This window comes from Centruroides sculpturatus, unplaced genomic scaffold, assembly GCF_000671375.1.
Source record: "Centruroides sculpturatus isolate CEXI.00-Female unplaced genomic scaffold, Cexi_2.0 scaffold192, whole genome shotgun sequence".
Lineage (NCBI taxonomy): Eukaryota > Metazoa > Arthropoda > Arachnida > Scorpiones > Buthidae > Centruroides > Centruroides sculpturatus.
Window position 1 is genome coordinate 90239 of NW_019384565.1, and position 12966 is coordinate 103204.

Here is a 12966-nt window from a genome sequence, read left to right on the forward strand (position 1 = left end):
AAGAATCTTTTCTTGATTTTACTCACCAATTCGGTGCTTGCTTGCATTCTAGGATTTAAATTTATCTACGTAAAAAGAAGGAGTGGGGAAAGGAAGTGAAAGAAACAAACTTTTGAACTTTAACGATACGGAAGCCGTTAATGTGCAGATTACCTAGATACTCTGCAAATTACCTAGGTAATTTGAGAAATTGAACAATTTTCGCAGCTTTAACGGATCACCCTAGTTAATCTGCAGCTTAGCTAGGTAATGTACACATTAACGGATTTCGAGCTTTAGCGGTAACATATATACAAAATATAATTATTTATCAAATGAAATTATAAAGTATCACATTTAATAATTCATAATTTCATTGAATCCTGTATGAATAGTATATTCGATTTTTATTTTTTTTTGAATCCTTGTTAATATTACTGTTATAATTATAAAGTTATCAAATAAAAAAATCTAATAAGTTAATTGACTTAATTGTTGTCTTTATAAATGTAGATCAAATATTTGATGAAGAATGTTCATTCTTTATGCATTCGGAATAAAACTACTGTAGTTGTTTAGAGGTTTTCACCCAGGGTTTAGTCGCATGGAGTTTTCCAGGGTTTCTTCACATGTCTAACACCTAAATAGGGGCCTAATTCCAATAGAAAATCTTCTCGAAAAGTATTATGTCTAGAAGACCGTCCTTGTGTTGCATTGCTGCCTTACTCCATTCAATCCAATCTTCTTCTATTCGGATGCGGTTTGAATAAATACAATGAAACTATTTAGGAACCATCTCATTTAGCAGGAAGTCATCGACACTTTTGGTTAAATAAACTTCATTTCTCGCTTGTAATAGATCCCGTTTTATTCTGATCATTGAGTTTACAACATTAGCATAGGAGAAGTATTCAGTAGTATATTACGGATAAATAAGAACAAAATATGTATCTAGGGATTTTTTTTGAGTGCCGTGTTTGAATTTTCAATCTGATTTGTTTATCCGTTAGATTCAATCAATTGGAATCTCTCTTTAAATAAAAATAACCGTAGAAACGATAAGATTTAGAGGAAAATGGAGATGGAAACACTCGAATCTATTAGCTTCCAGATGTTGTTTCCAATCAATTGTCAAAGAAAGCGGTAAATAACTAATAAGCAATATTAGACGGAGGTAAATTTGAACCTGAAATCTCCATTCATCTCAAAAGATTGGAAATGGATTATGATGTCTAATTAAATAGTTTTGTTTTGTACAAGGGACAGTCTCTGTTATTTTTAAGAACCCTATAATAGCCGCATTCGCGTTGAAATTGTTTTAATGGTTAAATAGAATTTTTAAAACATTTTATATATATGTAATAATCATTAGAAAATATTATGGAGGAAAATAAATTTTTGGAGTTTACGATTTTCCCAAAATACTACAAGAGTTTTACAGAGGTCAGAATGAATTTTAAATTTTAATACCTTTCACGTTTACAAATGGCAGCAATGTTGTTACTTGCAAAACATTGAAGATGTATACACATTATATATATATATATATATACACACAACCTAAATCATTTACATTACGAAACCAATGAAAAGAAGGTTCTTGAATATAAATTTGCCATATACACACACGCACAATTAAGCGATATGTAAAATTTAAGATCCTTTTGAGTGTTTGGTGCAAATCAAATGACCCATCTTTATTTCCTCTAATAGGATCTGCATCTCTTTCAATGTTGTAATTCACTATCCAAAGTTGTAAGATGCGTCAAATTTTAGGCATTTATTTGATAAGTTGAAGAATTGCTATAGTATCAAATTTAAATAAAATAGAAAAGCATTGTATACTTGCAAACACACAGTCGTTCTACACAGTTGAATATCCGGATTTTTGCTCAGGCTTTTTGCGTATCCCAGTTTTTCTAAATCAAATCCATCTATTTCCCATTGCTTCTCAATAGACAGACCACTTTCCTCAAGAATAGACTTGTATGAATGAATAGTGTAGAATTCCTTTAACACGTCTTCGTCTTTCAACAGACTCTCAAGTTTCATTGCGGCTGCTGAAGACTTTTCGTCCAGATTATCAATGAATGCTCTCAAGAATGAGAAATTTTCGGCATAAAAACAAGCCATTTGAATCCATATGACCCATGTGGTTATTATGGTTGTTTTTGGAGTGGAAATCCACTTACCTCTTTTTTTTACATGTACAGCAAATTAGCAGGACATTTAATCAAATTTCATTTCCAAAATGAAAACATTGATCCAAAAATTATGCCTTGCTTCACATATCCTGTTAAAATAATGGGCAAGACAAATGACGTCTCAGATTCGGATACATCAATTATATTTGAGCGTGCATTTAGCATGTATGGTGCCTGGTCTGTTACAAGACACCAAACTTTTTCATACAAAATGACTGAGTTTGGCACTTACATCATTGAAGGCCTCTGCTTAATAGTTGTAGAATTTGTCTTTTCTAATTCATAAATTCTTAATGACATGGGTTATACAATATATATATATAAAGTTGCTTCCTTGAATGTTTTGGTCAGGGATTGAGTGCTTGGTATACTTTTCTAGAAAGTTTTTGAATGCTGGATGATTTACTTTGATTCCAATAATCCCAGACTTAATTAAAACTGTAGGAAATTCACGTGAGAATTCATTCTTCTTCTTTGCATCGTCTTTTATAAAATTTAATGATGCTAAAATAAAACTTTATCTCTTCTTTTCGTTTTTCTTTCCCTGTTAGAAATATGTTTTACATATTTAATGTGTTACTTAATCCGTGAAGAGAGATGTTTTACATACGAATTTATGTTAACATCACACAGTTCACATCTCAAATACTATCGTTAATTGTAATTTCTTTCTCTTTAAAACTATTTATTTAATTCTTTCAATTATGGTTTTGGTATCTTTGACGGTATTTTTTTTAAATCGTAAATTGTCATGTCATCACCACATCCCCGTTATTTTAAGGATTTTAAGACAATATAGTAAATTTATTTATTTTAAAGGAGCACATACCTCAATCTGTTCAGTCTGCAGTTTTGTAACAAATTTTCGAATAAAAATATAATATTTTAAGTATTATAATTTTTGATAAAATTATTAAAATGTTGCGGAGAATTTTAAACTAGTTTTAAATCACATAAAATCAATTTACTTTGATTAGTTAAGCATGTTGTAAAATCCGTTTACAAGAATGTAATTACTATTATCTTGTTCCTCCGATGAGGAAGAGCTATCAAGGAGGAAAGATTAAGTATTTATTTTGATTGCCTCCCCCCAAAAAAGTCAAAATAATACATAAAAATTTGTAAAAGGATTTCAAAGAATCCCTTTAAAGTAATTAATGGTATAATCAATGAAAATAATCGAGAACATTTTATGTTTTTAATTAGTTTAGATGAGAGCTTTCATATATTTTCATTAAAAAAATAAAGGGAGAATTTAAAATGCTCTTGTTTAATTAACCTATATAAAATAAAGCCAGATTTATGAATTGTCGAAGAGAAATTAATGAAATATTTATAAATTTATTACATTCATTTCTATTTGACAAAAATATTAATAACTATATTAAAATAGCTTTATTAGATTCTTACATTTGTTGTATTTATTAGGTAACTTAATCTCTTAATATACATTTTTACCTTAATAAAATATGTATAATAATTACCTTATAAATGAATTATTATACTTATTAATAAATAAAATTTTGCCTAAAATGTAAAAAATTATTTATTGTTAAATATATTAACGACAGTATATAGTACAGTCTCCCATATTAGAATTAATATGGGAAGGAAAAGATTTATTATTTTTCTAATTATAATACATACTTTTCCTGCAACTTATTTAAGCAAATTTAATTCTAAGCTATTCACATTGTTATTTTTGATATTATATAATAATAAATAATATAACAATGAATAATTAATTAATTAAAATTTCTTTTTCAATAAATATATTTATGATTTTTTTTAATAAAACATATTAAAATTTAACAAAATTAAATTTTAAAATTAAATATTAAAATTTAACAAAATTAAATTTTATTATATTAGCAAGGAATTTAGGTGTATCTATCAATCAATTTTTCATTAAACGTCAATAAATATTTTGATTTTATATTAAGTATACTTTAATGGATTGGTTTCTTTACTATATACATTAAAAACAATGAAAACATAAATAAAAAAGGTGATTTTTCACAGGAAATGGATCAAAATAGAAAAGAAAAGATTACTGTTGAAAACTTCAATTGGAAAGGGAAAAATATATATATATAATTTTTTTTTTCCTCAAAAGAACTGATAGAAGGTGAAATTGTTTTCTAATCATTTTCCATAGATGATCTAAGTGAAAAGAATTTTTTTTTTTATATTTTTCTAATTTTTATCATGTTCTATTGATAAAAATGTGATTTTTTTTTCCAATAGCATTCTTGATTTTTTTTTCTTATAAGGAGTTCAATTGTATTTAAACTTCTGTACTGTTTTACAGGCGCTTATCTTGTTAATATAATGTAAATTCGTAAACATTATAAAACATATTTTAAAATAAAATAAATAAATAATTACAATATTATGATAAATATTACGAAAATAAATAGATCAGAGAATTATTGTTTTTTCGTCTGGAATATTTAAAAATGAATATATACATATAGGCCTATATATATATATATACACGAGGATTGAAACTCCGTTAACTATTATAAAGCTGGAATTTTTACTTTATTAAACCTACGTTCAATCGATACTCTAGTATTTGATAGATTGTAGATTGTTTTGGTTATTTTAGTTCTATACAAGAAGTAATATACACTAGAGAATTTTATAACACAAAACAAAACAAAATTACATGTAAATCTCGAAAGAATAAATACATATAATTTAATCAAATAACTTTGTAAAAAAAAAACTTTTTAGTTAGGATATTTTTAAAATAGGATATTTCGTAGACAGCATACATTTGTTACGTTGATTGATTTGAAGCAGAAAATAAATAACAATAACAAAGGCATTCATATTTTTTAATTACAATGTGAATTTTTCCATCTTTAACGTATCAGTAAAATAAATATAGGTTGTTTTTTTAAATGATTAAATAGTTTCTTTTATATGATCGTAATTAAAAATGTTTATTAAATTTTTTACTTCTATTTTATGAGAATTAAGATAAGTGTAACACCAGTTTAATCCTCTAAAAAGTTACTCGACTATTTAAAGTACTTTAGAACACTGTAACTCCATTGAATTACTAAAGAATGCGATTCTCTACTACTTTGAGATTGTATTTTCCAATCAGTGGTTAAAAAAATCTGATGTGATCTAATAAAATAAGAATTTCTTTATCAATTTAATACATATTTTAAAATACAAGCACTACAGAACGTATACTACTAAATTATACATATAAGAATTTATGTAATAATTGTATACAGTGTATAATAAATGTATCTTTTAATGTATGAATTAACTCAGTTTTCTGAATGTTTTCTATATTGAAAGTCTACTACAATTTGATTTATAGAAAATATACATAAGTTAATTTAATTTTATATATAACATATTAAAAACTATTACAAATAAATTACAAAAAAAATTAATAATAAATAAAGAGAAATAAATAATAAAATTGTTGATATAAAGTAGGGAAAAACTAAAATATATTTTTACTATATAATGTAGAATATATAGAAAAATTATTGAATGCAAGATAAAAATTGTCTATCGGAATGACAACAATTGTGTTTGCATTGTAGATTGTATGTGATATGATATTCCACGAATACATACAAAATTTTGAAAATATGACTTCTGTATATTGGACAAATAATATTGAATTTTACATGAAAATTTTTTTTTGATTCCATAAAAAAAAGTTGTTTTAAATTTACAGTTGTTGTTATTGAAAGTTGTTTTTTTTAAGTTAAAACTTGTACGTATATCATACAAATTTAATTTAAAAGATATGTTTTTATAACAATATGGTTTCAATTAAAATAGATATACAAATATGATCTTAGTATCAGTAGTATAATTGAAATGAAATGTAAGAGTTAAATTTCAAAATGTTTTAAAACAGTGTTTTTTTTTTATAATGTATTCATATCTGAACTATGTTTTATCAACTTCAAAGCCAATATTTAAATTATTACTATTATTATTTATTGTTGAAACTGTGTTTAAAAAAATTACACAAGTAAAACTGAAGCTACTGTAAAATTGATCTTTATTAAATTGTTCAATTCACAAACGAACACAGAAACACTTTTAAAAGCATTTCAACAGACAAGTTATTTTTTAATTTATATTTCTCCATTTCTTATTCTTTAAAATGAAATTATAAATCATGTAGTTTCTTTAATATAAAAGTTAGGTGATAATTTATACAAATATATAGCTTAATAATCAATTGATTTCGATAATTCGATAAAATTAATGATTATCATCTTAACTGATTTTTGTTTGTTTAGTAATTCATAAATCTCATATTTTCAGAATGGAGTTATTGTAAAAGAGTCTCTTTCAATTGTCAAAGATTAAGTATTGATTCTAAACCGAGTCCATTTTAATCTGAATTTAAATCGGATTTAAAAGTTAGCATTATCGTAGTATTTCTTCTCTCTCATTTGCATTGATAGAATCCATTAAAACGACTGAAAAATCCATTTTTCAGATAAAATTGCATGGCATCACCAATTGAATCTGTTTTGTGTGCTAATGATAAATATTATAAATATAATACGATCTTTAATTTTAATGGAAGTAGTGAATTAATTGCCGAAAGGTTTTTTTTTATGTTTCCAGAAAGCTGCGAAGATTTAAATGAATTTAACGAACTGATTATTTAATACTAACTTTATTTTATGGAACCCGCTCTGGGGAACCGGAGATCGAATCCAGGAGAGCCATTTTTCATGGACAATCTGCCCAGATATAATATCCTACCGCCCTATTGCGTGACTGTTCGAACCCACAATTAGCACAAGGAAAGGGCACTCTTAATGCCCAAAGGGCAGAAAAAGATGAAAATGAAAATAAAACTTTAAAAATAAGTAATAAACTATGATTATCCTATTGACAGTAGTTGAAATTAGATAATGTTCGTCATCATTCATCTCGAATTAAGCCTGAAGAAACAGTTAAGATCGTAAGACCTGTTCTTATATACTGTAGTTTAAGGTGCTCTTGATATTTTCATCTCTTTGGACGTTCTCTGTCCTCCTTACTCTTTAACTGATGTTCTAATGTAAACTGATGTAGCCAATACTGGTCTATTCGCAAAATACTGTTTATTCACAGGCAATATGATCGTGTTTATTAATTCTATACTATTGTAAATTAAACTTCTTTTATTATTTTTTTTAAACTAAAATATTGCCTTATGTTAAGCTTTCCTTTTTCATTTGGGATTTAGGGGAGATCGGCATGTTAAGCTTTACTTAAATTTTGTGTAATAAATACAGCTGTAAACTGAAAAAAAAGCTTTGCATATTGTCTATTGGAATGTTACCTTACTATAGAACTGGTTAAAATCAGTTTGGAAATAAAAATAATTAAAATAATTACAACTTTACAAGAAGAGAGAAATTGACGAAGTTGCCCCGGGTATAGGGGCAAGATCGGCAACTTCTCTCTTTTTGTAAAGTTGTAATTATTTTAATTATTTTTATTAAAGTTGCCCCTGGTATAGGGGCAACAGTAATGGGGCAAGATAGGCACGTATATAAAATTATGTTATTAACAATGTATAAGTTGGAATTCACTATTAAAACAAAGAAATACAAATCCAACACCCATTTAATATTATTACAACGAAATGCAAGTTCAAAGACATATATACATGAATAACAAATGCAAACATGTTTTCATTTATCATCTGTTTGATTTTTATCCTTTGCTTCTAATGTGGCTTTATGTTGCCGATCTTACCCCGCTAGTCATGATTTCGAAACATTAAGTACAACCCTGAGAACAGAATGCCAAGCCACGATCTGGCCACGTGAATAAGTTGAAGTTACATCCTTCTAACAGGAAAAGTAACTTTCGTTATCATGGAATTATAACAAAACCTGCCAATTCAATATAAATGGAAAAAAAATATTATATGGAATTGAACGAAAATGAAAATTTGCTTGATAATTCAACTACGCTTGTTGGAGAACAATAAAAACACTACACTCAACAAGCCACCAATAAAACTCAACTGCCTAACCTATAACCAAAGTCTCCTTTTAATTTGTTTTTAAAAAAAAGCGCTTGACAAACTTGCCCCGCATGCAAAATTGCCCCGATCTCCCCTATCCAAGATTTGCATAATTATAAATTTAAAGAAAGCATTTAAGTTATTTGCAGATAAAAAGAATTATAAAATAATGCTTAAAAATCATTCGTGAGTGCAGAATCTAATTCTAAAAATTATTAATTTATTTATATAGTAAATCTAGGAAAAATGGCATACTTATAGAAAATTTATTTTTCTAGTCTTTTATCATAAAAAATAAATATTACGTCTAAAAGTTTCTATAGATATAAATAAATTTTTCAAAAAATTCATCATTTAATAGAACAATATGCAATTATATTTTTATACGAATCACCCAATAAACATTATATTTTAATAATTTTTATTGTTCTTTTTTACTACCTGAGGTGTTATATTTCTAGACGATAACGTTTATTATTTGTATATGAATAATATTAAAGTTATAAATTTATTTATTAATATTTATATATTTTAAAAATTCTTAAAACGATATATTGAATTATTAAATCACTTTTATGTTCATATTTGTTCGCTTTTAAATTTAAAGAGATAACACGATTCGAAATTAAATAATAATTTATTTATAGTAAGACAAAAGAATTACATTATTTTCTATTTTATAACGCCCAAATTATAATAAATAATTTAATAAAAAGTTGATAAAATTTTTATATAAATCATAATAAAATATATAAAACTTTATAAATATCAAATTTATTTATTTTTTAACGAATTTATTAATTAAACCTGTTAATAACCTAGAAATTAGGACAAAAACATTTTTTCAAATAAGAAATTACTTGCTAGATTAGTAGAAAGATGTTATAATTTATTATAATTATATTAAGAGGAATTTTTAAAGAATGTTTTATATATTTTGAGAGAAAAGACAAGAAAAGATCAACTTCGCTAATGTTTTAGTTAATAAAAAAAAAATCAAAATTCCTTGCTGTCACACGAAATCTCCTATGATCTTAAACAAAAATAAGATTTGATAGTAAAGAATATTGGTATTTAAGTCAATAAAACAGTTTTATTGGCTCAAATAAAGTAATATATACTTTATTTAAGTATTGACTTGTAATAAATATCAAGTTTATGAAGTAATTACTGTAAATCAATGTGAATAAAGCACTTATTCTATTTCAGAAGATAATTTATTGATATAATTAAAAAGGACGATTTTATAAACTTTAATATTCTTTATAAATCATCATAAATTTTATTTGTTCTAAGATTTAAATAAATTATATTTTACAAATGAAATGATCTTAGTATCAGTAGTATAATTGAAATGAAATGTAAGAGTTAAATTTCAAAATGTTTTAAAACAGTGTTTTTTTTTTATAATGTATTCATATCTGAACTATGTTTTATCAACTTCAAAGCCAATATTTAAATTATTACTATTATTATTTATTGTTGAAACTGTGTTTAAAAAAATTACACAAGTAAAACTGAAGCTACTGTAAAATTGATCTTTATTAAATTGTTCAATTCACAAACGAACACAGAAACACTTTTAAAAGCATTTCAACAGACAAGTTATTTTTTAATTTATATTTCTCCATTTCTTATTCTTTAAAATGAAATTATAAATCATGTAGTTTCTTTAATATAAAAGTTAGGTGATAATTTATACAAATATATAGCTTAATAATCAATTGATTTCGATAATTCGATAAAATTAATGATTATCATCTTAACTGATTTTTGTTTGTTTAGTAATTCATAAATCTCATATTTTCAGAATGGAGTTATTGTAAAAGAGTCTCTTTCAATTGTCAAAGATTAAGTATTGATTCTAAACCGAGTCCATTTTAATCTGAATTTAAATCGGATTTAAAAGTTAGCATTATCGTAGTATTTCTTCTCTCTCATTTGCATTGATAGAATCCATTAAAACGACTGAAAAATCCATTTTTCAGATAAAATTGCATGGCATCACCAATTGAATCTGTTTTGTGTGCTAATGATAAATATTATAAATATAATACGATCTTTAATTTTAATGGAAGTAGTGAATTAATTGCCGAAAGGTTTTTTTTTATGTTTCCAGAAAGCTGCGAAGATTTAAATGAATTTAACGAACTGATTATTTAATACTAACTTTATTTTATGGAACCCGCTCTGGGGAACCGGAGATCGAATCCAGGAGAGCCATTTTTCATGGACAATCTGCCCAGATATAATATCCTACCGCCCTATTGCGTGACTGTTCGAACCCACAATTAGCACAAGGAAAGGGCACTCTTAATGCCCAAAGGGCAGAAAAAGATGAAAATGAAAATAAAACTTTAAAAATAAGTAATAAACTATGATTATCCTATTGACAGTAGTTGAAATTAGATAATGTTCGTCATCATTCATCTCGAATTAAGCCTGAAGAAACAGTTAAGATCGTAAGACCTGTTCTTATATACTGTAGTTTAAGGTGCTCTTGATATTTTCATCTCTTTGGACGTTCTCTGTCCTCCTTACTCTTTAACTGATGTTCTAATGTAAACTGATGTAGCCAATACTGGTCTATTCGCAAAATACTGTTTATTCACAGGCAATATGATCGTGTTTATTAATTCTATACTATTGTAAATTAAACTTCTTTTATTATTTTTTTTAAACTAAAATATTGCCTTATGTTAAGCTTTCCTTTTTCATTTGGGATTTAGGGGAGATCGGCATGTTAAGCTTTACTTAAATTTTGTGTAATAAATACAGCTGTAAACTGAAAAAAAAGCTTTGCATATTGTCTATTGGAATGTTACCTTATTATAGAACTTGTTAAAATCAGTTTGGAAATAAAAATAATTAAAATAATTACAACTTTACAAGAAGAGAGAAANTTTTTTTTAAAGTAAAATAATTTATTGAGCTTCGAAATTCTGTTAAAAGTTTTCTCTTTTATATAAAACTATTTTTTTAAATTATTTTTTAAAGCTTTACAGTGGCATCCATTAAATTAATTACCTTTCATTTTTAATAATAAAATATTGGTATCCATTTAATGTCATATATATATATATATAAATTTATAAAAAGTAATTTTCACAACATGTTTTCTTTTTAATAAAAATTTTATTTAAAAAAAAATACATCTATATCATTTATTATTTTTTGCATGTATTTTCAGTGTATGTGTCTTAACTTAAATGTTACCTTACGTTAAAATGTGTATAAAAGTAAAGCCAATATTATTCTTATGCGTCTGTTGAAGGTTGCCAATGTGTAGTTTTCGACGATACTTATGGCAAAGAATATGGGGTTTTCACTTCCCCAAATTGGCCCACCCCATACGAAGACCATATCGACTGTCTCCTCTATACTTTCATAGGGCAAGACGAAGATATCGTTGAAGTAACATTCGATGAATTTGACGTCCAGAAGAAGCAAAATTTAGAGTAAGTACCATTGAACAATTCATATAATTTCCTCCAGTGGTTCTAAAAATACTATAAAGTTATATTAAACAATTTTTATCAAGAAAATTTAAAACGATAAAAAATTGTAACACATAGCCCATTGCTTGGTTGTTACTATTTCTATAGCTTTGTATCACAATCTTCTAAAGAACACATTTTCTAAAATTGGATTATTTCGTAATTTATATAGGTATAGATTATTGAATTTCGTAATGTATTGTATCAATTTTCTTGTTTCCTTTTATAGATGGCCGTGGTTGCTTTGGTGATGGGTCTTCACTTCTCGCTCTTCATAGCAGCTAAAGCAGTAAACGCAGGTAATATTACTCTCTATATTATTTTCTAAAGTTTAATTTTATACACGGATTTGCATAAAATTCTGATTAGATCAAATTTCTTCTTCTTCTTTTTCTTCTTCTTCTTCTTCTTCTTTTTTACAACCATTAAGTTTGCCAGCATTCTTTTTTTTTGTTTTGTTATTTATTTCTTGAAAGTTTTAATTTAAAAGGGCTAATTTTAAACTTGACGTAACTTGTTCTATTAATCCTATTTTCATTAAAAATAGACAAAGCCGAGTTAATTCTGAATGTTCTTTGTAATCTTACAAATGCATTAGCTATTGACAGAATCCTTTGATCAGTAGAAAATTGTCTTTTTTTGTAATTTCTCCCGGTGTTTTTTTAAAGTAAAATAATTTATTGAGCTTCGAAATTCTGTTAAAAGTTTTCTCTTTTATATAAAACTATTTTTTTAAATTATTTTTTAAAGCTTTACAGTGGCATCCATTAAATTAATTACCTTTCATTTTTAATAATAAAATATTGGTATCCATTTAATGTCATATATATATATATATAAATTTATAAAAAGTAATTTTCACAACATGTTTTCTTTTTAATAAAAATTTTATTTAAAAAAAAATACATCTATATCATTTATTATTTTTTGCATGTATTTTCAGTGTATGTGTCTTAACTTAAATGTTACCTTACGTTAAAATGTGTATAAAAGTAAAGCCAATATTATTCTTATGCGTCTGTTGAAGGTTGCCAATGTGTAGTTTTCGACGATACTTATGGCAAAGAATATGGGGTTTTCACTTCCCCAAATTGGCCCACCCCATACGAAGACCATATCGACTGTCTCCTCTATACTTTCATAGGGCAAGACGAAGATATCGTTGAAGTAACATTCGATGAATTTGACGTCCAGAAGAAGCAAAATTTAGAGTAAGTACCATTGAACAATTCATATAATTTCCTCCCTTAAAGTTAATATATAT

The 12966-nt window shown here is 25.8% G+C and overlaps 1 protein-coding gene across 1 annotated transcript in view; it reads left to right on the top strand.

Annotated features, from left to right (window-relative positions):
- LOC111624036 (suppressor of lurcher protein 1-like) overlaps positions 1 to 12966 on the top strand; it is a 57154-nt gene that overhangs the window by 39795 nt on the left and 4393 nt on the right. Inside the window, exons 2-3 of the mRNA XM_023366803.1 lie at positions 11932 to 12001; positions 12730 to 12913. Of these exons, the coding sequence (XP_023222571.1) occupies positions 11932 to 12001; positions 12730 to 12913 (254 nt within the window). The remainder of the gene's footprint in view (positions 1 to 11931; positions 12002 to 12729; positions 12914 to 12966) is intronic.